Source organism: Curcuma longa, chromosome 10 (assembly GCF_044706935.1).
Source record: "Curcuma longa cultivar G26 ecotype Majalengka, Jawa Barat chromosome 10, ITB_CL_G26_1.1, whole genome shotgun sequence".
Taxonomy (NCBI): domain Eukaryota; kingdom Viridiplantae; phylum Streptophyta; class Magnoliopsida; order Zingiberales; family Zingiberaceae; genus Curcuma; species Curcuma longa.
The window spans coordinates 9,447,406-9,473,471 of NC_133870.1; the positions used below are offsets into that span (position 1 = coordinate 9,447,406).

Consider the following 26,066-nt stretch of genomic DNA (forward strand, 5'->3'; position numbering starts at 1 on the left):
GAGGGAAATGAAGTAAAGTATTTATGTTTTTCTTATTTAGAAAGGATGAAAGGTTCATTAACTTAACATGTATTACTTTATTTGAGAGGAAAGAAAGGAAAATGAAAGATTAAATATATAAAATTACAAAAATATTTTTACTTCTTAAAAAAGACAACGCATATAGAGAACTGATGGAAAATTATAAAATTCTGTCAGATTGCATGTATAAGTTGGGAGGTTCTAAAATAGGCAATGTATGCTTTTTGAATAAATCTCTGCCCTTAGAAGAGAGAAGAAAAAAATTAGGGTTGCCTATCTCTGTCCGATTTTTATCATCGAAGAGATTTACAACGAGTACCAGTGTCGACGTGATACTGAACAATGACACGCACATTGTGTAAAAAATGACAGTGCAAAGACGAGATACTTAAACAGATAAATTAATTTAGAAATTAATATTTTAAAATAAAAATAAAATTGAAATAAAATAATTTTGAGTTCTCGTTTCCCTTCCTTACACCTCAAATCGGAGTATAAGAAATTATAATGATTCATGAACATACAAGATTAAAATTTACCCTTCTCTCCCCTTTCCCTTCTTAACCCACTCCATCCCAAAATCAAAATTCTCCTTCCCCTTAGCCTTCCCTCATCTCCTCCCAAACAAAGCCTTAGAGGAACAAATAAAGAACATTAAAATTTGAATCTCAATCGGATCGAATATTCTAAAGGTCAACGTCTAAGCTATGTTCTAAATTTATTCGACATACGAATCAATGAGAAAGATAGTCTACTTAAAATTAAAAAAAAAGAAATTGAACACAAAGAATATAAAGATTCATTTAGCAGAAACATTTTTTGGTTAATTCAAAAACTACTGTACATTTCCTTGACAAAGAAAATTAGACACAGTATCACCCATTGACCATGCTGGATACAGTCGGAATCATAACAGATCAGAGCTTGTCATGGCTGGCTTGAAGCCGTCCGAGATACAGCAACATGCTTCTTTTTTCTAAATAAGAATAAGAACACAACGAACCCTTTGATACACTAAACTATTATGTAGATCAATTCACCGTTGACAATGCATAACCTATAAGATGCAACAGTGAGAAAGCCATGTGCAAATTTGAAGTAATTACATTTTGGTAAAGAAGGAAAATGGAAACTCATTACAGCAACTTGGTTTGCAGTGTTCATCACATAAGATGAACAATTGATGTCTATTTGTGTGACTCTTGAGTTAATTTTCTTCGAAAATCTCAGCCTGATATAGCTTGTAAGCCTCTGATCTTCATCCCATGCCTGCACCCGTCACTGATCTCTAAATGCCTCAAACTATTTGATACCTCCTTTTGCTGCTCTTCTTTTGAGTCCAGTTTGAACCAAGTGATATTGAACACTGAGTTAAGTGAGAGATGTAAGTGCATATATGGGATGTCAATGTTAAGTGCACAAAGGATTGAGCATGGATCGTAGGTGCCTGCCTTTATCATAGATTGCAATAATAAATTGAGAGGAGGAATCACTGACCATATGTACAATATATAACTTATCGACAACAGGAAAAAATTGAGACCGCTAGATTGTCGTTGAAGCTGATAAAAATAAAAAAAATATAAATATCAAGGCATCAATTTGTAATTTGGAGGTAATGTAATACTTCTAAGCTTAAAAATCTGGTGATATTTTCCCATCCGTTATCCTGCCTGAAAGCTATATACTTTCAGATGCCTACTATTTCAACTATCTGTATGAAGACGAAAATTCTTTTAAGATTGTCAAAATAGAAGACAAATCTTTGGTCCTTGCCTGGAATAAGTAGCTCTTGACTTTAGATCTACTCAATCAAGTTGCATCATAGGTGGTGTTTCTCCAGCTACCACCATTCCTTCCGGTTGCTCTAATTCCTTCCCTTCATTGCCACATTCTTCTTGCCTGACTTGTTGATGGCGATAGCGAAGCATCACAATGAAGATAAATGCTGTGTTTGTGCCGATTTACAGTAAGTAAAGGGAAATGTCTTTAAAGACAGATGACATATCCATCTCTTAGGCAATCAATATGTATACTAATATCCAACAAACACATATTTCCATAGTTAAAAAAAAACAGAAGCAACTATTTGCAGTACCTGCAAAGAAGCGTGTCTTTGCACTAAATAAGTTCCATAATATTGTGGCTGCTGATGCTGCAATAAACTTCTTCCTACGGCAAGAATTCCATGCCTCCAGTACCCAGTGTGCTGCATTCTCAGCTGTATAATAAGTAAACAGTGATACTTGATACAAGAAGAAACCTTCACCAATAGCTATTACTTTGAAAATTATTGGTATTAAGATAACACAAAATTAATATGGTTTTTACTGGAATATCAATACCTGTTTGGTGTATTTGTTGTGTATAGAGACAGTATAATTTGGGTAATGTGAAGGTTGCAAAAAAGCCTGCATTTTTTATAGCAGTTATAATCCAGTGCAAGTGCTAGTAATCCTCAGAAAAGAGAGGCATTAATATATCATCACTCTTTACCAGTGGCCAGAAGCCTCCAAAAGGTTATTAGGTGGCCATAGTTTGCACCAAGGAGAAGAACTGGCAGTATCTGTTAGGCAGTAAAATGGTCAAGTTGATAAAATTTGCTGGAACAAGACCGAGCTTTAACCAAAGAAGATGATATTTGGTGATCTGTGGTTGAATAACATTGTCCATATTCCATCAGCAGGCATATGTTGATGCGTAAACAGCCATTGTCAAAAGACTGGCATGATTTGTTTATGTGAAAAGAGAATTTAAGTAAATTCTTGACAATCATATGAGTGCATTATATCAAAATGAAATAAGATCCTAATTTTATAGAATTTATTATTAGTCACAAAAATAAAATATGTGGTACTTTTGTGAAGAGGCTCTGAAATTCCACGTGCAAAAGTAATAATGTTTTTGAGAAGCATAATTATCATTGATTCCTCATAACAGTCACATTACCATTGAGGGTAAAACAAAAATACAAATATTGGTTGAACCATCAGTAGAAGCAAGTGACTTGCATGAAAATTGAAGCATTATTGTCCGATGATGAGCTGCAACGGCCTGCAGCTGAGTTCTACCAATAAGGATGACTAGCTTGGACTAGTGCATTAACCTTAATCATCTTCACGTGTATTTACTTTAATTTTGTGTCAATGGCTACCTAAGGATTCCTTCTCATTGTTCTCTCAATTGATAGAGCATGGAATGCAAGATTCTTATATTAATTTTGAATTTCATGATAAATTGTCATAACTCAAATCTCCTATTGTTCTGATCCTCCCACTACAACTAGTTACATCATCAGATTTAGCATTGACCACATAATGCTGCAACATCTCTATGCAAAGAGAACTTAGCACAAAAAAGGGAAAAATGGCATCATTAACACCACGTCACATCCCTTGAAAACAACACATTTAGTGAGTCGGTATAAAATTTGAACTAGGTACCGTGGTTTAAAATCTCGATCCATGTCAGAGTTTTGGTTTATGATCGGAATGATACAGTTTCGGTACCATATTGTACTGTGCTGCTATGATTTCGATATTTTTTAAATACAATATATATTAACTAAAAATAAAAAATTTAACTTAAATATTAAAAATACAAAAAAATAAGTTTTTTAAAAAGGAAAATAATTGAGATCGCGAAGACACTATTATCCCTCGGCGACCTATGCAAGGTCGCAGAGGCATCGTGATCCCGTGGAGGGCGCCACAATCTCACGGTGCCGACGGTGCTAGATGGTGGACGGAACGACAAATTTAGCCAATTTCAGTCGGCACGATATGAAATTTTAAACTATGGGTACAATTCAATTCTAGAGACCAATTGAATTTAGAGCCAATAGATAGTGTCTTAATTTGTTTGTCGTACAAAATGAGGTAGACATCGTTTATAAATGAGTAGAAAAAGGCGTTTGCCACCCACTAGCATCGTGAGAACATATAGCATTTTGTTTGTAGCCTTTATTATTTTGTGTGGCAATTTCCCCTCCCCATCACAATATTTCTATAGTTGTGGTACAGAAGGAACATCTTTCCAAGGGCAAATGATGCAGTTAGTGGTAGATGAAGTAGATAATTATTGACACCATTAAAATCTTTCTCACAATCTTAATCCCAAATGAATGAAGCATCTTCTCTTTTTCTCCTACTCGGGGCAAATGAATTCGCTGAAAACACAATGAAAGAATAATCTACTTACAAATCAAACCCCATTTGAACTGTCTTAGCTCTATAAGTTTCCATGGGTCTGGCATTTCTACGAGCACCATTATATAGGAATGACCTATTTAGAATCGTCAGAAACAGAATGAAAAATGGAGTTTTCTTGATAATTACAAAACCTGGTCAACTCCAGTCGAGTGTTTAGAAAATCCAACTAGGTGTCCCAGCTTTTGAAAAAGCCCACCTTGACCTTGACCTAAACCGCATTGTGTGCGTGTGTGCCCCACCAGATAATCAACATGGCATTCTACAACCTTGTGTATAAAAAAATCAAATATCTTTATCATGACATTTGATTGGTTGCTCATACATTTTTTCTTCTAAATGACATTGTGCTCAATATCTATCTTATGGTTCATTAATTTCAAATAGCTTGGTTGAAATAAGTAACTCATTAGTGCTAAAGTTTTTTGTAATTAAGTTCACATTAAGACTTATATAGGATGGCTTTTTTATTATAAGCCATCAACTGTTTTTTTCCTATAGACAAAATTTCATTTTTCCAAGACATCTCTTCTACTGTCACTAATATAAAGAAATCAATTATTTATTTTATTTATTCTATTTTCCAAAGAAATAAAATCACACAGCAAAATAAGTTGATTTTCTCCAGCTAATTAAATATTAGGTATACGTATGCAAAAGATGAAATATTAGATATGCGTATGTAGAATCAATCAGTAGCCACATATGTTGCTTATGAAAATAATAAACAAGACCAGGAAGACAGAAATTGAGACTTGCCTTAAGAGTCCATGATGGATCACCAGAAAATATGTCTTGGGCCTTGGTTAGGGATGTGTTAATAGCCGGCAAAACAACTCTAGCAACACAAAGGATGTCATCTTCTGTCAATTGGAAGTATGCTCTAGAGGTACATTTCTGCCTGCGTATCATTAGAATCATACTTCCAATTTCTCAAATATACATTGAACAACAGGAATATGAACAAACTGTGACATTAAGATACTTGGTTCAGCAACATAGAAGTTAAGTGCATGTTTATGTGGATCCTCAAATAACGTGAGTTGGAGAAGACATTGCAATACTCACCTCTGAGATATTGAATTTTTGACAAAGGCGATGCTCGCGACCAAGAGACCAATGTGAGACGAGGCTGAAAGGGTGCTGCAAAGATTCAGTAGTGAAAAGAAAGCACATACAATCCTCAAAGTGGAATATGACTTGCTGAGAGTATCGTTATCACTATGGTTAAACTAACCTAAATCTTGAGTCCTTTGAGAAACAAGATGATAGGAAGAACGCCGAACCAGCACCAAAACAAAGGGTGGATTTTGCAAAATTTTTCCACATTATCAACTCGACAAATCGCTCAAACGATCCATTTTCGCCAACAAATGGATCATCGTGGGAGATATCTGCATCTTAAGATGCCAAAAGAAAATTGAGTTATCCACTGAACATGTCAAACCCTAAAAAAACCACAAAAAAAAAAAAGGGGAGGAGAAGCACAGCGTCGCACCCAATTGGGAACGGCTGGAATTGGGAACAAGAGGTACAGATATCGAGGTTTCTGCGGAAGCAACCTTTTCTTTACCCCTCTTCCTCTTCTTTGCTCTCCCAACATCGTCGTCCACATCATTGCCGCGAGTAACATCTGTCGTCCCCTCCCCAACGATTTCCTCCTCCGGTTTACGGATTTTCACTCGAGATCTCCTCGAGGCGGTTGAAGAAGCTCCTCTATTCCCTCTTCTTGCCGGCTGAGCGGATGCCATAAACGATCGCGCTTCGGCGACCTCTGCAGCGGCAACTGGCTTCCGCCTCGACCTCCTACGCGGCGGAGGCGACGGTAGAGGCAGTGCTTGTTGGAATTGTGAAACAGGGTTTTCGGGGAGCGAAGAGCGAGGCGTCGGCGGGGATGCGGGCGGAGACGAAGGCGGAGGCAAGAATTCCATCAGTCGGCGGCCGAGTGAGCCAGAGGCGGCAAATTACTATATTTTACCACTTCGTGAACAATTAAGATTTTTCTTTTTACTATTTTAGGCAACATGTAATTTCATTATTTTTCTTAACTCTTTCCTTAACATTATTTTGGATATTTATTTTTAATCTTTATAAAAGGGTAAAAAAAACAAACACCCTTATTTTTATTGCCATACAAAAAGATACCTTATATTTTGAAAAATATGCTTTAAGCAAAAATTACTCTAATATATTTAAAATTATTAAGTAATTATGGTTAAGATTATTTTAATATTGATAAACAAACTTAAAAATTAATAAAAATTATTTTAATTTAATCAAATATGATTGAAGCATTTTTAATCAAAATTACTAGAATAATTGACAAAAAAAATATGAGGTGCTTTTTAATATTTTTTTAAAATAAGATACCCTTCTAATGATAATAAAAATAAGGAGTGCATTTATTTGAAACTATTTTATATGAAGTTGTTTTGATTGATTTAATTAAAATACTTTCAAGATGATTTTTTTCCTTTTTTATGTTTATTATGTTTTTTTAACGAAAACGAAACAAAAATAAAAAATAGAACTAAAAATCTAATTTTAAAATTTTTATTTTTGATAGCTAATGAGATGAGAAAAATAAGAGAATGGAAGATAAGGAAAGCAAAAAAATAAATAATAATTTTTAATAAAATAAAAAAAACAAATATAGAGTGTAAACTAGTATTTTAGGTAAAAAGTAAATACAGTGTGACACTATTTTAATAAATTTAAAAGATGTTTTCTTTTGATCATATAAATAAAAAAAATAAATTATTTTGATTGTCTGTCATATATTTAAATATTTTATTATAACTTTTAATTATTTTTTTCACCAGCTTCCTCTACTTAAGCAAAAGCAAAAGATAGAATCTGTTACCTCAACTATCTCATATGATCAATTTTATGATCATCTATAAGGAGGTAAATCAAAAAATTGTAGTTGACTACTATAGGAAGACATTACTTCGTCTTCATCGAGATTCGATTCTTGTCCACTTCAATAAGTCTATCATAGAGTAATCAACTCAACTATGCCCTGAAAAGCCGTAACCAGCTTCCTTTGCAGTAAAAGGTGGAATCTGTGACTCTAATAGCCTTAAATAATCAGTTTCCTATTCAACAATAGGTGGAATCTGTCACCCTAATGATTTTACACGATCGGTGTCATAATCATCTGTAAAAAGGTAAATCAGGAAGCTACAGTTGACCACTGCGACAAAAGACATTGTCTCAGCTTTGTTAAAATTTAACTTTTATTCACCTTAATAAGTCTGTCATATAGTAATTAATTCAACCATGCCCTACGGGTAAAGTAACCAATTCCCTCTTCAACAAAAGGTGAAATCCGCTACTCAGCGGCCCCACACGGGCATCCCCACGACCATCTATGAGGAGGTAAATCGAGAAGCTGCAGTTAGCCACAAAGGGGAAGGACATTGCCTTAGCTTCGGTGAGATTCGACCAAGTAACCAGCATCCTCTTTAGTAAAAGGTGGAATCCGTCAATCCAGCAAGTAACCAACTTTCTCTTCAGCAAAAGGTGAAATCCGCCACCCCAGCGGCCCTACACGGTTGACTCCACAACTATCTGTGAGGAGGTAAATTAAAAAGATGCAGTTGGCCATGACAGAGGAGGGCATTGCCTCGGCTTCACCGAGATTCGCCTCTTGCCCACTTCAGCAAGTCTGCTCCGTCGTAACTAACTCAACTATGTCCCGAGAACAAGTAACTAGCTTCATTTTCTTCTTCCGCAAAAGGTAGAATCTACCACCCAACAGTTCCACACGGTCGGTTCCACGACCATATGTAAGGAGGTGAATCGAAGTAACCAACTTCCTCTTCAACAAAATGTGAAATCCGTCATCCCAGCAATCCCACACAGTCGGACCCACGACCATCTGTAAGGAGGTAAATCGAGAAACTGTAATTGATCACGACGGAGGAGGGCATTGTCTCAGCTTCGTCGAGATTCGACATTTGCCCACTTCAACAACTCTGTTCTGTCGTAACCAACTCAGCTATGCCCCAGAGACGAAGTAACCAACTTTCTCTTCTTCAACAAACCCCAATGCCCCCACACGATCACCTCCACGACCATCTGTAGGAAGGTAAATTGAGGAAGCTGCAGTTGGCCACGCCCGAGGAGAGTATTGTCTTGGCTTCGTCGGAAATAACCAGCTTCCTCTTATTCAACAAAAGGTGGAATCTGCCACTCCAACGGCCCCTGCACGGTCGAACTCACAACCATCTATGAAAAGGTAAATCAAGAAGCTGCAGTTGACCATGATGAAAAAAAGCATTGCTTCTTCTTCTGTAAAAAGGTGGAATCCACCGCATGAGGGCATTGCTTCCTCATGCTGCAAAAGGTTGGAATCCGCCAACCTAGCGGCCCCCACATGATCGGCCCCCGACCATCTGTGAAGAGGTAAATCACGGTGAATGCGGGACTGACCAGGGCATGGTGGCCGAGGGATTTGGAAACAAGAGGGCATTGCTTCCTCAATTATATACATGGTTGCTTTGAATTGGATGAATTTTAAGAAGTGATGATTTGTCATATACTCTATTTATATATATATATATTTTGTTAGGTATTAAGTTTACGTCCAATTAATCCTAAAATGAACGCTCAAGTTTCACATATCAATCTATCTTATAAATTTAAAAAGTGAGGATGAATCCTGAAAAGTGGCTCAGCAACACAAGTGGTTCGAACACCACATATATACGATAGTACCTAAATAGAAATTAAGGGCCAACATTAGTATTTTATTATAAAAAATAAAATAGATAAATATTGAAATTTAGACATCAGAAGAGAATGAGGAGCATTTTGATAACTCACAAAATGTTAAAGAGCAACAAGGTAAATTCTAATGGAAAATTGAAAATATCAGAAAAATCTTGTGGGCAAAACGTAAATTCCTTGATTCGTAGGAGAAGGTGGAATCACAATCACAGCCGTCAGATGCTCATCGCGGCATCGTTCGTTCTTCCTCTTTTTGCCCGTCGCACTGCATGGAATGGGGTAATCCACCTGCCCTGGTTACCTTTTTTTTTCTCCCTCTTCTCTTTTACGCCGTCCGATGATTGGCTCGCTCTCTCTCTCCCTTACACAGACGGCGGCGAAATGCGGCGGCCTGTAGCAAAAACCTCTCGCTCCCTCCGGGAAATATCCGTTTGATCCGATCCGGCCTCTCGGGATGGCCGATCGAAGCGGATGCCCGCTCGCCTCGGCCTTCCTCCCGCCGCTCCTTCTCGCGCTGATCCATCTGTCCCTCTTGCACCCGGTATCCGATCTCTCAACTAGCCTCCATGGCTCGAGCGAAACCGCCGCCGCACCTGCCCGGAACCACGTTGTCAGGTTTCTGGAGTACCGGATGGCGGGGGACCACCGAGCCTACCTCGAAGAGAAACTTGGATCCCGCAGCGGATGGAGGTGGGTTGAGCGAAGGAACCCGGCGGCCTCGTTTCCGACAGACTTTGGAGTTATGGAGATCGAGGAATCGGATCGGGCTTCTGTGGTCCTGGAGCTTAGGATGCTGGGGCGAGTTAAGGATGTGTTTGTTGATACCAGTTATTCGAGGAGCTTGTTTGTGCAAGAGAGTCTTTATGAGTCGAAGAAGAGACCTGGGAAGATTTTTACATCGATGTCTTTCGAAGAAGAAACGGATGTTTATAGTCCGTTTAGCAATGCTTCCGTTAGCTGGAGAAGAACGCTGATGATGCAGGTAACCGCCTTATTCATCATCCTATTATTGTCTTGTAGGCATTGAAAATCATCGCACCAAATTTCTCTTGGCAACTGTCTCGTAGTATCCTCAGGATATCATATGAAATTCTCTGATATTATCTCACCAAGCATTGACCGCATTTTTTTGGATCTTATGTTAGTGACATACATGGGATTTGTTGGATAGCTACGAAGTTTAGCCATGCAAAATAAGCTTACTTTTTTCTGGACAACAACATTATGCATCTGTCGGAGGAATCACGTTAGTTATTTTAACGGTTCTCACTGAAAGCCACTAATGTGGTTGGCAGAGATGTAAATAAAGTTACTAGTGAGTAGCATGTCCACCCTGTCTCCTCCCCCCTAAGTGAACTCCATGCAAATTGTCATCAAAATTGGAAAGGCATGTAGTCAGAAAGAGCAATTTGTGTTGTCACATAGGTGCACTTTATGGTACAATTATATTCATTATATTGTGTGCATATAAATGTTCGAGCATGACTAGTTTCTGTTCTGGATGAAGGAACTTTGTGTATAACTTAGGATGAATTACATGTAAGCAAAAATCTGTCTGCATGCTAAAGATCTATCATTGTAAATCTAAGATACTTAGACTTGCTTTATGTTATAGTTATTTTGAATTCTACTATTCTATTTATATTTTTTGCATGGAGGTGTTATAACAAATTAGTTTCCCAGCTTTTGTGGAGTTTAGGCCGACTTGTATAATTGTGTACAAACTAAATGTTACCATGTAGTAACTTAAATCAACTACCAAATTAAGTTAGCTTGAAGTCTATGTTGTTGTTTTTAATTTCAATGAATGGTCATGATGACACTTCCATGTACACCTGAATGTCAGGTTGTATCACATGGTAATCTTTCTTTTCTTGTTAGGTAGTGCACATGTGTACTCTCAACTAAATGCACATATATGAGCTTTATCCTTATTACATTGAGAACTAACTAATATTGAATGGCACTGGTAAAAATTTCCATTATTTTGTTTTTATTTGAAATTAGTGTGAAGAAACGAAATTATTTTGACCTTTGTTTCTTGAAAAGTGAAAAAATGATCAAATGTTCTTTTTGTTATTAATCACAATGGACTGGCATGTATTATCATTTAAATTCATGATTTGATTAATTGGTTAAAGTTTTCAATTTCTCTTTTTTATTGGTTTGATAGAAGAAACACTAACATGACATACTCTTTTAGGATAGATGGAAGTACTTAAGTTTTCCAAAATGGAACCTTAGTTATTCTGCTGCCACATAATAGGCAGGACTTCTGGATTCATGTAGTGCTAATTGTATGATTGACACATTTCAACCTCTCAAAGTCCTGTGATTTTCCTAATTTGCATCTTTTTCTCCTTTGCATTTCAAAAAGTGCATGGGTTTTGAAATATTTCTGATAGTGCTTAATAAACTGTGTCGCTCCTAATCTTATAAGTTATGCTAGACTTATGTGTACTAGTTATACTGTAACAGAGATCTCAAGTTACTTCTCTCTTTGGAGCTGATAGACTTTGGACTAAAGGTTTCACTGGGAAGAAGGTAAAAATGGCGATTTTTGATACTGGTATTCGAGCAGATCACCCACATTTCCGGAACATTAAGGTAAACTTTTTTCCCCCTGTAGTAATGTCAAGTAGTTACATCAAACATGACTTGCTCCATAATTTTTTGTTTCATTAAGTAATGAATGGACAAAAAACAATGTGAACAGGAGACTTTCATCCTAATAATACCACTAGAAGCACTTAATACTTTTTATATGAAAATCTATTTTCTTAACTGGTTCAATGCTGTGTTCCATGTGCCCAATTTAATTAAATTTTGATTTGTTTCTAGCATTTCTGATTTTCTGTTAAGATTCTACAAATATTTGTGTAACACGTGATCTAATTTCCTCGTTGTATCCCCTTGCGTCCACTTCTACATCTACCAAATTCCATATTTATACTCCTATAGGCTATAGCTATTCCTTCTTTACTATCATCCATTACTGTTCATCTTCTGAACTTCCCCTAGTTAATTTGAAAGGACATGAACTTGCTGTGGAATTATATTCGCTGAATGTCTCAGTCTTTTCGGTTCCATTTAGGTTGATATATTTACATAGGTCACTGGAAATATAAGTGATCTCTTTTTTCCATGGTTTAAATGATTGCTTTGCTTGAATAGTAAGTTTTTTGCCATGGTTTGAAAGACAATTGATGTATGTCCAGTTCTCAACTATTCAAGCAAGTATTGATGTTTGAGATATGAACAGTTTGATATACCATCTACTTTTATGTGTTTATTAATTCCAGGCTTACCAGACAATCTATATACTGTAAAGGTACTATACATGGTCAGGGAAAACTCTGTTGTATCTGTATTGATAACCATACATAAGTATGACCAAAAAGTTGTAAACCATGGCTTCACAAAATTCCGTGATTGGCTATTTATTTATTTATTTATCTTTTCACATTAATTTTTAAGTCTCTACCTAAGTTTTCAAGCAACTTGTCTTGTAAGTCGTAAAAGTTGAGGAAAGCAATGAAGTTATTTCTGAGTAGTATTGTGACTGATATGGAGCATCTTTTGCTAAATGAGATATTCTCTTTTCAAGACCTTTTCATTTTTTTTCTTCTAAAATTTCTAGTGTTTGATAAGTTCTTTGTAATTTTCTAGGAGCGAACAAATTGGACAAATGAGGATACCCTAAATGACAATCTTGGACATGGAACCTTTGTAGCTGGAGTTGTTGCTGGTGAAGATGCAGAGTGCTTGGGTTTTGCGCCAGACACAGAAATTTATGCTTTTCGTGTATTCACAGATGCACAGGTGATGCATACTATCTGGATGAATTATGTGTCTATATGCCTTTAGTGACTTGTTCCAATTTTGTGCAGTGGGCCTTTGTTCCTGTTCCAAGTTTTTTTCTTTTCCCCCCAGCACCCCCCCTTGTTTCTGTTTTTGATGGTTGCTACATCCTTGGCTATCAATTTGCCTAAAATTATGAAAATATTCAGATCTTTAGGTTTCAATTTTTTTACTTTATAAAATATGCAGTTACACAAGGTTTATCGGTCTATGTTAGTGCATGTTCAACATTTCATTGAGCATCAGTGTTTTTTTTTAAATTTTCCTTTAGGCTGTTGTGTGTCCAGCAATTCACCTCTGAAATACAGAGAATTTGAATGGTATTCATGGTTGAAGTTTAACATAATATTCATGCTTGATGATAATTTGGTATATGCCACATTGATGGTTAAATATTTCTTATTTCGTGATTCTATTACGTTTGATGCATATGTATGTAATTGTTTTTTTGTTGACTATATTAATGATGAAGCTGATAAAAGCCTTAGGCTTTCTTATGGTATGGATAGAATGGTGCATATATTGCTTCTATTAGTCTCACTTGTTTTACCACTTTTCTTTGCTCACTTATAAGAAAATGTATTCTAGCATTTTTTTTTGTTGACTTAGTCTGTTTTTTGAGCGAGAACATTATTACAAGTTGACAAGATCATGATAATTTTTGTTCAGCCTCAATGCAGGTTTCTTATACATCTTGGTTTCTTGATGCATTTAATTATGCTATAGCAACCAACATGGATGTGCTAAATCTGAGTATTGGCGGCCCTGACTTTCTGGATCTCCCATTTGTGGAAAAGGTACATTCTATCTGTTGTTTGATGACTATATTATCTTTTAGTATTTCGTTATGCATTTTTAAAGCAATTGATAATTTCTTCCTTTCTATATAATTGTGAGTTTCATAGTTTCTCCATCATTATGCCCCCAAAAATTTAATATTCATGCAATTGATTTATTAATTTTTTGATAACTCAAAGATTCTAGAGTTTATGCATCATATTGTGAATGATAACAAATAAATACTATTGCGGAGTCGAGAAAACATATCATTTGACATTGCTGTCTCTCAGACATCTAAGTTAAGTGACTTGTTGTTATAATTTTTTCTTAGTCCTGGTTTGGTGTGAAATATAGACAAATCATGTTTGGTCATGATAGTGCATTGAATTTGATGGATTTTGGCAGCATTTATAATCCATTCCATAAGTGACTATCAATCCCATGCAGGAGATGAGATTAAGAAACTTTCCATGATTAAACAATTAAATTCTGAACATTTAGAAAGTAATAAAGGTGCTATAAATAATTATGTTTCAAGTGATTGCAATCAATTAATATTATTTCTACTTTTTGAGAATTGCAAAATATGATTCTTGAAGGATCCTAGATTTATGATTCACAGGAATTACTTTCTTGAGTTTTGGAACATGGATACCAAATGAAATAAGTTGCTGGAGTCTGGAGAAGGCTAGAAAAATAAGTATACAAGTTCCAAAATTTGATATATTAGAAAAGTAAAACATAAGTATTATGGTGGATAAGAGTTATAAGGGGGGAAAATTAGTGTAGCAGCTGATGATAAGTAGTTAGACTGAAATTGTTCTTTACAATTTTTTATTGCAACAACTAAAGGGAATGGGAAAAAAAAGGTCCCATTAGATGGTGTTCCTCTTGAAATGCATCAAGGTGCAATAGTTGATTAAGCATCAAGTGTGAAGTCGATGGATTTAACAATTTTGATCAGCCACTGATGGAGAAGGCTCGAGGAGATACACTACCTTTGAATGAATAAATAAAGGGGGTGCCACTCCTTTATAAGAAAAACCATTGTTTAAGGAAAGAAGACTAAATATTATGAGTTCTTATGCCTATAATGTGGATAAATCAAAAGGTTTTTTTTGTCAGTTAAATGAATTGTTTACCACATACCTATGACTGAAAAATTTATAGGGAAGGAAAACATTCAATTGCTTATCTGTCAAAGCCATCTAACATGTATACATATGACCAAATATAAACCTAAACACTTAACGTGGGACTTAACCAACTACATTAAAACTAACTCTAACTCTCTCCTAACAAATATCTAGGATATCATATTCAATGAGATATTAAAGACATTAGGATAAAAAATGGGTATTTGAAATGGAAAGCTTTTGAACTTCTGTGTGATTGCATGTCTCCCTTAGAAGGAAAATACTAATAAGACTGTATGTGATTAGTATGCTTTATAGGTTGTTGAAAAAAAAAACAATACAACAAATAAGGACCAAGCTTTATCCCACTAGGTGGAGTCGGCTGTTGAAAAAAAATATGCACAAAAATTAATAATATTGAAAATGATAAGATGCGTGAGGTTAACCTAAAAGGGAGAAAAAATCATCTGGGAGGAATTAAGTGTAGCTCTAATAGATAATAAAAGAGAGGAAAAATTTATCATTGTATGGGCATGTCTAAAGGTGACCTGTAGATTCTATATTTAAATAAGTTGAATTGATCAGTCTGCTCAGTGTGAGGTTAGGCTAGATCAAAATAATGTCCTATTTCAATTAAAAGCGATTGAGAATCTTAGATATTACTAGAAACATAACACTGCTTATAATTCAACGGAGGAATAAAGTTAAAAAGTTGATAATAAGTAATCGGAAGTTTGGAACTAAAACAGTTTGATGATGCTGCTATTATAGCATGGATAGCATGAATTTCTTGCAATATCTGTATGCCAGTGTCTGATACTTGTAGCATAGAAAGGTCATGCTTTGTGGACACTTTGCAAAGTGTCTGTTAGGAAGAAGTAAACTATTTCACATAGGTTATAAATACTAAATATCATTCTTTAGTATCATGTAAGGGTTTTTTTATTGGTTTTCATTTTTTGCAAGTCTTACTGATTTTTGTTTAATTGAAATTGTTATCCAGGTGTGGGAGCTCACGGCAAATAATATAATCATGGTGTCAGCTATTGGGAATGATGGACCTCTGTATGGAACACTTAATAATCCTGCAGATCAAAGTGATGTGATTGGAGTAGGTGGCATTGATTATAATGACCATATTGCATCTTTCTCTTCACGTGGAATGAGTACATGGGAGATTCCTCATGGGTAGGGTTTGATTCTTTTCTTTAGATTTTTTATCTTAGAAATGTGTATCATGACATTCTTCTGCATTTTTCATTGACTTGTATGATAAACAAATCTATTTTTGTTATACTTTATCCTTGTATGTGTCTTCATTATTTTTCAGCAACTTTTAAATATATAGCAGCTTTATTTGTATCAACCACTGAAAAAAAAGGAAATAAAACATAAAATTTTGAACCAACGTCAAATTAAGAATACTCGTGTTTCTGCCTTCTCATGTCTCTCAGATTGTTGTCTTTTCTTAACTGTTGTTGAGTAAACTTTCTACTCCAAAAATATATTTACTTATTTCAACTGGCCACTTGATTTTAGTCTTTTACCAAGCTGTTGAATGCCTGGCAGTTATGGTCGTGTGAAACCTGACGTGGTTGCTTATGGTCGTGATATAATGGGATCTAAGATCAGCACAGGTTGCAAGAGCCTCTCAGGTACTAGTGTAGCAAGTCCGGTTGTTGCCGGTATTGTCTGCTTGCTTGTGAGCATCATACCAGAGAGCATGCGGAAGACTATTTTAAATCCTGCAAGCATGAAGCAAGCTCTAGTTGAGGGTGCAACCAAACTTTCTGGTCCCAACATGTATGAACAAGGTGCTGGCAGAATCAACCTGTAAGTTTTTTTTCCAGTAGCATTTATCATTTTATTTAAATTGGTTGCAGGTTAATGCTGGGCATTTTCTTTTATCAGATGGGAATCATACCAAATCTTGGAAAACTACCAACCAAGAACCAGCATTTTCCCTAGTGTCCTTGACTATACTGATTGTCCTTACTCCTGGCCTTTTTGTCGGCAACCTCTTTATGCTGGTGCTATGCCTGTCGTCTTTAATGCAACCATACTCAATGGTATGGGCGTCATTGGTTACATTGAGTCACCACCCATATGGAACCCTTCTGATGACATGGGAAATCTGCTAAGCATCCATTTCACCTATTCAGATGTTATCTGGCCTTGGACAGGATATCTTGCACTGCACATGCAGATTAAGGATGAAGGTTTTCAGTACTCTGGACTTATTGAAGGCAATGTGACACTTACAGTGTACAGTCCATCATCTAATGGAGAGGAAGGGCACCAAAGTAGTACATGTGTGCTTCATCTGAAACTGAAAGTGGTTGAAACACCCCCTAGGTCACGAAGAATTTTGTGGGACCAATATCACAACATAAAGTATCCACCTGGATACATACCGAGAGACTCTTTGGATGTCCGGAATGATATACTTGATTGGCATGGTGATCACTTGCACACAAATTTTCATATTATGTATAACATGCTAAGGGATGCAGGATACTATGTAGAAACTCTCGGATCACCTTTTACATGTTTTGATGCTAGTCATTATGGAACACTTCTTATGGTGGACCTGGAAGATGAATATTATAAGGATGAAATAGATAAACTAAGGGATGACGTTGTAAATGAAGGGCTAGGTATCGCTGTCTTTGCTGAATGGTATAATGTAGACTCAATGGTTAAAATGAGATTTTTTGATGACAATACAAGGAGTTGGTGGACGCCTGTTACTGGTGGTGCAAATATTCCGGCACTCAATGAACTTTTAGCTCCATTTGATATTGCTTTTGGGGACAAAATCTTGAATGGTGACTTTTCCATTAATGGAGAACAGAGCCATTATGCCTCAGGCACTGATATTGTGATGTTCCCAAAAGGTGGTTATTTGCATAGTTTTGAATTTCAAGACAATTCAGAGGCTACTGCAACACAGAACATACTCTCCTCAGGAATGACTAAGGTTAGAAACTTAGCCCCTCTTGTTTTTTTAATTGTTAATGATATGCATCCAAAATGCCAACCTATGCATAGGGTTGAAACTTTCTTTGATGGCAATGTACACATCAGTACTTCTTGTATAGATTTTTCTCTAAGTAATTTGTTGTTAAATTAGGCTAGCTATTGAAAAGCTAGCAAAATGTTTTTAAATTTCTGACCTTTCTCTTGTTCTATGATTTATGTGCCATTATTATTTGTATAATGCAGGTGTCCCCAATTCTTGGCCTCGTAGAAGTTGGGAAAGGGAGGATTGCTGTTTATGGAGATTCAAATTGCCTTGATGGGAGTCACATGGTAACAAACTGCTATTGGCTTTTAAGGAAGATTTTGGATTTCACTAACAGGAACATTAAGGATCCAGTGCTCTTCTCAGACTCGGCTAAAACTAACAAGCCACTTCATGTAGACAAGAGCCAGTTGCCAGTACGCAGGACAGATGTTAACTTTTCTTCTTATTCTTCTGTAGTAGGTAAAGATTTGATCTGCCATCGTGATACTAGGTTTGAGTTTTGGGGGACAAGAGGATATGGTATTCATCAACACATTGGTAGAAATAGGAAATTGCCTGGATACCCAACCATTAATGTGGCTAGTGATGCAAATACTACAATGGGTTCAAATCTGAAGTTCGATGAGTTAACAATACAAGACAGCTCAAGAAATCATTCTGAAGTAATTGAAAGGAACAAATCCAGAACTAGCATTGATTTCTTAGGCCTGCTCAACCGTGATGAGGTATGACCATCATTTGTTCTCGAGTTATATAAACATCAAGTTAAGATTCATGAATTTTATGCTTGGAATAAAATTCCTAAATAATTGTTGTGTCACCATATTTTATTTTTGTTCTTGTTATAGATTCTTACCGTTCAGATAATTCCTTACTAGTAGCCAGAACACCACTAGCAGTATATCTATATTAACTTATTTGTGGTGAACTATACTTTGCAGCTAAGTGAAAGCTGACATCTTTTTTCAGGTTGATGTTCCCATGTTGATGGCTGGTCAGTGGATGATTCCTCTTTTAGTTGCATTAACTTGTAAGTAAGCTTATGATGTTATTATCTATAGCGTGAAGTGGTTTTGTTGTGTTGTGTTTCCTGATTGAAAGCCATTGATGAACTACCAGGTTTTCTATTATATCTGAGTTGGCGAATGCGGCAGAGACGACGACGAAGAAGGAAAGGCTCAGTATCAGGACGGCTGATGAACATGGTGTAGCAGCTGATCCATGAATAGGATAAACTTTTACTAGATGAGCATCCATCAGATGCGCTATTTACAAATCAATTGAGTAGAAAATTTCAGCTAGCTGACAGCCAATTTCCTGTTCTTGGCCAATTTTACTGGAAATTATTTTTGGATAAGTTGTACATCCCTCCAAGTCAAGCACTGTGGTGTTCATGACCCTGAAGAGAATGTCGACCATTATTCCATAGATCAATCTATAGAGAAGTTGCTACTGGGTACATTGTATCATCAAAATTTTCCGTTATATATAATATGTTGCATTCCGTAGACAATTCTACTTGTAGTTTCGTTCTTCATTAAGAATTTCCAGTTCAAACTTTTCTATAGAAAACTTATTCGATTCCAGTATCTTAATCTATTTTACCAAAAACCTAAATATTACTTATCAAATTACTCAAATGAATTTATTAGCTTGTTATATATTGTTAAGTGGTAAGTCAATTGTTGTCCCCGGGGCCATGGTGCCGCGGTAAGACATCCGGATTGTCACCCAGGTACTCGCGGTTCGATCTCCAATTACAGTTGAATTTTCCTCCAAATGAGGATCGCAATTAAAGAACATTGGTCGCTACGTGCTGATTGAGTCAATGCGATTGACTGGATTATCATAAGTCAATGGCATAGCTGAGTTGGTTAGATGGAGCAGAGTTATAGAAGAGGGTCAAGAAAAAGTCGATTTACCTCCTCATAAATGGTCGTGGGATTTGAGTTTGAATCTTGACGAAGCCAAGATAATACTTTCTTTTGTCATGGTCAATTGTAATTTTTTGATTTATCTCTTCAAAATGATCATGAGATCGTTGGGGTGGGATGATGGATTTTACCTTGCTTTACAGAAAAATCATCTCTCTTAAAATTCTAAAATAAATATATTTTTGAAATAAAAAATTTAATAAAGAGTTGCACTGTTGCACACTTCCATTCGAGTTTATTTTTCATTTTGCAGGCGCGGTCTGGCTTGCTTGGCATTGATAGAAACAGCAGACGGGCCTTTTGCTTCTGCTGCCTCCGATGGCCAACGCGGGCGGCGCGGTGGTTAGATGGATTCTGCAGCTCCACCGGGACGTGCCGAGGGCGGCGAGGTTCTACTCGGAGGGCCTCGATTTCAGCGTCGATGTCTGCACCCTCCGATGGGCCGAGCTCCACTCAGGCCCCTTCAAGCTAGCGCTCATGCACTCACCTAGGTTTTCCCTTCCCTTCCCTTTCTCTTTTCATGCCTCTTCATTTTCATGTCTCTCTCAATTAATCCGGGCGGATGATCTTTGATGCCCACTTAATGCGCCCACAATGTGTTTGTTGATTGTCCCCAACCAACTATAAAGCGTTTTTGACATTGTTTGAAGTGAAGTGATACTATGGGGAAGGGCAAGACAACCAAAATTTTCGAAAAGCAATAGGATCTCAAGATGTTGCTATTTAGAATAAAGAGATTAGATATGGCAGGAGACATAAGCTAAATTTTACAGTAATTATTCCATTTTGGATTATTCATCACATTGAAATAGAACATGCATCAAGAAACACTGCATTTAGACAGATTCTGTGATCCAGATTCTCTAGAGATCATTTGCCTCTAGAGGTCGAAGTCAATAAGCAATGTAGCATACAATTAGATTAGCCTCTGATTGATTAAAGTGTTAGATGCATGCTAAAATACGATTTGTCTTATAATAGTGCAGATTAAGTTAACGATAAACATATACATCCAATGCAAGTGTTTTTCTACTCTAACTCGGTTTCACTTTTGGAGCATGACCCATTTTATGCATCCTAGGTTCCTAGTATTGTAAAAGAGGTGTGAATAGTCAGTCTGGTATTCTTGTTACAACTCTAATAAGTTCACAATCTGTAAAAAAACAAAATTCTTCTCTTGTGTAATCTTGTTTGAGTTTATGTGTTATCTATATTTTTTTCGCTTCTTGTAGTGTATAGGACGGTGATTTACTCGTAAATTTTGGTTTCCTCAAAGAGATGATATATCACAAGCTTTGTCAACATGTTTGGAAATTGTTTCATCTCATCTCCTAAGAACCATGTCAAATGTAAAATTATTGGATAAAAGGGGAAATTTACGAATAGACTTTCATTTTCAAGAGACAACACAATGATGCTTGGTTCGAGAAGCCAAATTCTACCATAGGCTAGTTAAGTCTACAGCTGATTTGTGCAACCTACGGACAGAGTGATTATCCAAATTCACCATCCACCACCAACATTTAAGAAACTGAAGGTGCAGGAATACCGGTATCGCTGTAGATATACGATCACTTTTGATATGCCAACCACATTTAGAATCTAAGTATAGTTCATCTTACATGTTATTTCTTCAATTTTCATAAGATGTTCATATCTTTAATCCAGTTTTTGCTAACAGCAATGCAGCCATGAGTAAGGGATACACTTCTATGCTATCCTTCACAGTAACAGACCTAAACAACACAGTCACCAAACTAATGGCCCTAGGCGCGGAGCTTGATGGTCCCATAAAGCATGAAATCCACGGGAAGGTACACGATCCATGAACCGAGTGAGTGTCGTATCAGACGATCGACTCACATTCGATATTTGATGTTTTACCTGTTCAGGTAGCTGCCTTGCGAGGACTCGATGGGCATGTGTTGAGTCTCTACGAACCTGCTTGAAGATACAAAGTTCTCTTGGATACTCAAGCATGAGAGTTCTTACCAGCATACAAGTTCTTGACACAGGAAATGCAAACTAAATGGATGACCATCAAGATTAATCAGTTGATAAGAGTTGGATAAGGAAAAATTCTATTCCAAACTGTTGCTATATTTCTACTTGAATCTTCAATATTCTCACCGATATCATACGATATGGAACATCAAAAGAAAAAGGCATGCAGCAAGCAGTACGTGCCAAATTCTGCTCCAGATGAAGCAATAGCTTCACTAGTACTCGAAGTGAAAGTTCGGATCGAATACGCCGGAATCGAGCAATAGATTCAAGTCCTCGGCGTAGGAATCGTACTCGTTCGCCGGAGCCGGAGCCGCAGCAGCGACGATCTCCGCGAGTTCAGACGCCGTCCCCGCGTGCGTCGCCGACGGCGAGAAGCACTTCGACTCGTGCGGCGGCGTCGTCGGCGAGACGAACGGAGGAGAGAAGCCGCTCGCCGGCGTGGGGGCGAAGGTGAAGGAGCTCCGCTCCTGCTCCTCCATGCTCGAGCCCACGTCCGTTTCCACCTTGAGGCTCTGGAAGCTCAACAGCAGCGACTGATCTTGATCCGGCCGCCGCGATGACGAGGATTCCACGCCGGGCGGCGCCTTCCGGCTCTCCACGCAAGTGTGCTCTCCTCGGTAACTGATCTCGAAGACGGAGGGGTCGTCGTTGGATCGCTGCACTTGCTTGATTGCCTGGCAGCCGGCGGTGCTCTTGTGGGTGCATCTGAAGTATGCTCTGCAATTGCAGAATCACTCAGATAAATTCAGAAGCAAATCGTAAAAATATAATCCTTCACGATCGTTTGAAACAGTTGCTCGCCTCGGATGCTTGGCCCCGAGGATGTTCTTCTGCCCGTACTTGCGCCAGCTATAGTCATCTCTGAGCGCGCCCAAAGCAGACACATGAACTCGGCTCGTCCATTTCTTCATCGCCTTCCTGTTTTATATACATCCATCGAAATCAGCTGGCTAAACGATCGAACTGGCCGAATTCAACTGCTAATTCCAGTTACCTCTTCTGGCGCATCTCCCTGCGGTCTTGCTCCCTGAGAGCAGCCTGCTCGGGGGCTGCGAATCCGACGGAACACACCGCTTTGGCCATGCGAATCGCCTGGCGGACGCAGGATTGTGCGCCGAGGAGGAGCTGCTTCTCCTGCTCCGCCGCTGGCCACTGCGCGGCCAAGCACTCGTCCAGCCGCGCCAAGTGTTCCTCGCCTTGCGTCAGCACCTCCACCAGCGAGTCGAGGTCCCTATTGCCGCCGCCAGAGGAGGCCTCCATCGGAAGAGTTCCAGAGGAGGAGGAGGATGCTCAATGCAGTGCAGTGGCTGAGAAATTTTATGGGAAGAATTGGAGGCTTGTCGCGGTCGGAAGCAGCGAAGGACTTTGATTGACTTGTAGTTATTTTTACTTTTGCGCCCTGTTTACATGGGTGAAAGAAGAAGGGTAAAAGTGAAAAAGTGAGGGAAAGAGAAATATTTATATTTTTTTATTTGAGAGAAATGGAAAATTTATTAACGTAATATGTGTTATTTTATTTGGAAGGAAAGAAAAAAAATGAATATTAAATATATAAAATTATAAAAATTCTTACTTCTTAAAATAAATCTACATATGAAAAAAAAATATGTATAACTTATTAAATCATGAATGTAAGATTTTTCTTATCAAAATTATCTTGTGAGATCAACTAAAATTAATATTTACCACTTAAATAAATAAAAAATTTTAAAGAAATAATGAGTAGCATATAATAAAGATACAAAATATAAAATTTATACATTTTAGTACGACAAAGAATAATTCAGTATTTTACATATATTGTTATAAAAATTTATTAATGTAAAAAAGGAATGAAGAAATTTAAAAAGTTTAGATTAAATAACTTAAATAAGTTATTTAAAAATTAATATTTTAAAATAAGAATAAAATTGAAATAAATAATATTTATAATTATCTTCCCTTTCCTTACCGTTCAAATTAAAGTGTAGAAAATCTTTCTTTTATTAGATAAAAAAGATTAAAATTTATCTTTCTCTATCCTTTTCTTTTCTTCCCTTACTCCTTTTAAAATAAAGTTCAAAATTTTCTTCCTTTTATTTAACTTTTCTTCCCTATCCCTCACCTTCTCTCAAACAAAATTAATAATTTTTTTCGTCTTCTTTTCTTCCAATCGATACGTTGACTGACCGTTCTACGGTCAAATATTCCGCAAGAGGAATAGACGGAGCAAGTTCTGTGCTGACCAAAAAGTATGCAACGAACATCAGATCAGATGATAGATATGATTTAGGAAAAGTCTGTATGAAACGAATGGATTGTAGAGAGACAGAGAGAGGATGAGGAAGGCGAAGTGACGTTTAAGTGTCGCCATTCTGGATGACGTAGCAGGTGACATCGATATCTTCTACGTCTAGTTGCTGGCCTACATACAATTCAGAGGGATTTGGTCGGTTGACCTTTTAAGGAATCAGGGAGGAAATTTAGGACGGTCCTCTTCTGCATAGGAGGCTCCCTTGACTGGTTGCAAGCTACAGTTTGGTTTGCTCATGTACCTACACTTGCAAACTTAAATATTATAGTTTGATTAAAATTATTCAAACTTAAATAAATTTATTTTTGTAGGATCGTTAGACGCGCTATAAAGGAAGAGGATGAATAAAGTATCTTGCTTTCGTATTTGATTCATCACTTTTGTATATTCTTTCTTGTCTGCAAAATTAATACATAGTGGAAGATACAAGATAAATTAAAATAAAAAAATATAAGTAGTTTACTTAGTTTCCAACCTCCTAGATTAGTATTCTAAACTTTTATGTACAGGAAGCACTTATCCATTAAGCGAATCTCTTTTTTGGAATTTTTTCGGAGACAATAATCCTTTACAATGTCTGTATGACAATCATAAATAAAAAAATAAAGCATGTATTGCATAGATACAAACAAGATTGCTATTCCGATTTGAAAGTCCTAAGTGTGGTAATATTTCTCCATATGCTTTCTGGTCATAAAGCTTTGAGTGTAGATTCGAGAAAGAGAGGAAGAGTAGGATTAAAATTCTATATGTCAAACTTAAGGTTCTTTTATAGATTTTTTGCGGCCTACCTATAAACTCCGTTTGATCGATGGAGCCTGATCAAACTTGATCTTCATGATCGAGCCCTTCACGATCTGGACCGAGCCCCATGATCTTGTTGTTATCACGTTTTCCGATCGATTGAGTATCTTATCGGTAGATCGAACCTTTCGGTCACCCAAATAAAGACATCCAAGACCCAAACTCAACTCAGGTTCATCTGGTCTTCTGATCGACCTAATCGGTTTGGGTCTAATTTAACTCAGGTCAAGTTCAATCACACCGAACTTGGTTCAACTTTGTCCGGTTGCATTTATCTACTCTCCATTTTGCTTCCAGCTCTAGATTCATGTAAAACATTCATACAAAACACAAACAAACAAATAAACAAGTCTTGGTTTACCTAACTTACATACTTACCTTTAACTCAAAGTTTACTCCTCTAAGACTTTTACCTATGATTCATTCCCTTAAGATTTTCCTTTTACTCAGAGTTCACACCTCTAAGACTTCTATTTAAGGTTCACTCCACTACTTATTTTTCTTTTTCAAGCATCCGATCTCCTTGATCTACTTGGACTTGACACTTACCAGACATCTGGTCAACCCTTAATCTGCCTAAATATTTACCTTTCTTAGTCATCCGATCAAATTTGATTTAACTAGATTTTCTCTTTATTAATTATTTGATCAATTTTGATATGACTAAACTTTTCATCAAATTAATTTTTAAATATCTAGTCCTATTTAGATCCTTGATGATATGAGTATAATATATCAAAATTCTAGAAACCTATTACACCAACCAACCATTTCAACAGGTCAAAACAATCATAAAATATTATATAAAAGTATGTCAAAGTATTATTTTAACTTTTTTTAAAGTAAAAAAAAACACCTTTTTAATTAAAATAATAATTAAAGGCACTGTTTTTTTTTAAAAAAAAAAATTTGGCCGTTTCAAAGACTAGCTATACAGTTGGAAACTTGTAAACTTGTCTAAATTTAGTGTTGAAAGGTAGTCTTCCACCCCATCCCACGCTGACCAGGAAAGTGGCATACGCTTTTTCTTGAGCGTTCTAAATCACCAGGAAAATTCCAAAGTGGATATCTAATTAATACTAAATAAAGAACCGTCAAGGGTTGCAACCAACTACGAGGGTGACGTCTGATTATTCAAGTCTTTGTTCTAAGTTTGGACTTTGAACACTTTGAAATTTGAAAACCATATCCACCACAAGAAATACTCATTTTAGCTACGAAATTAGCCAGAGATGAAAATAATTTTCCATCGCTATTTTA

General features: G+C 36.7%; 4 protein-coding genes across 5 annotated transcripts; 2 read left to right on the plus strand and 2 right to left on the minus strand.

Annotated features, from left to right (window-relative positions):
* Positions 1–1,031: 1,031 nt before the first annotated feature.
* On the minus strand, positions 1,032–6,160 carry LOC141836737 (reticulon-like protein B17). The gene is made up of 9 exons (XM_074724262.1): positions 5,728–6,160; positions 5,467–5,629; positions 5,298–5,372; positions 4,989–5,130; positions 2,518–2,587; positions 2,367–2,432; positions 2,120–2,242; positions 1,798–1,969; positions 1,032–1,387 (listed from the first exon to the last, which is right to left on the minus strand). Exons 1-8 carry the CDS (start codon positions 6,158–6,160, stop codon positions 1,830–1,832), a joined length of 1,212 nt encoding a protein of 403 aa, XP_074580363.1. The 3' UTR covers positions 1,032–1,387; positions 1,798–1,829.
* Positions 6,161–9,343: 3,183 nt separating this feature from the next.
* Positions 9,344–19,281, plus strand: LOC141836757 (subtilisin-like protease SBT6.1). 2 transcript variants are annotated; one of them, XM_074724282.1, is made up of 10 exons: positions 9,344–9,945; positions 11,442–11,570; positions 12,633–12,785; positions 13,505–13,621; positions 15,744–15,928; positions 16,310–16,573; positions 16,652–17,720; positions 17,966–18,493; positions 18,738–18,798; positions 18,888–19,281. In XM_074724282.1, exons 1-10 carry the CDS (start codon positions 9,418–9,420, stop codon positions 18,977–18,979), a joined length of 3,126 nt encoding a protein of 1,041 aa, XP_074580383.1. In that variant the 5' UTR covers positions 9,344–9,417; the 3' UTR covers positions 18,980–19,281. The 2 variants fall into 2 exon arrangements, with proteins under 2 accessions (XP_074580383.1, XP_074580384.1); XM_074724283.1 differs by lacking the exons at positions 9,344–9,945; positions 11,442–11,570 and having other exon boundaries at positions 12,697–12,785; positions 13,494–13,621.
* A 687-nt stretch (positions 19,282–19,968) lies between these two features.
* Positions 19,969–21,936, plus strand: LOC141836640 (uncharacterized). The gene is made up of 3 exons (XM_074724147.1): positions 19,969–20,193; positions 21,384–21,516; positions 21,595–21,936. The coding sequence occupies exons 1-3, from the start codon at positions 20,021–20,023 to the stop codon at positions 21,649–21,651; spliced, it is 363 nt and encodes a 120-aa protein (XP_074580248.1). The 5' UTR covers positions 19,969–20,020; the 3' UTR covers positions 21,652–21,936.
* Positions 21,850–22,969, minus strand: LOC141836639 (uncharacterized). Its single transcript, XM_074724146.1, has 3 exons — positions 22,704–22,969; positions 22,511–22,627; positions 21,850–22,426 (listed from the first exon to the last, which is right to left on the minus strand). The coding sequence occupies exons 1-3, from the start codon at positions 22,967–22,969 to the stop codon at positions 21,922–21,924; spliced, it is 888 nt and encodes a 295-aa protein (XP_074580247.1). The 3' UTR covers positions 21,850–21,921.
* Positions 22,970–26,066: the final 3,097 nt, after the last annotated feature.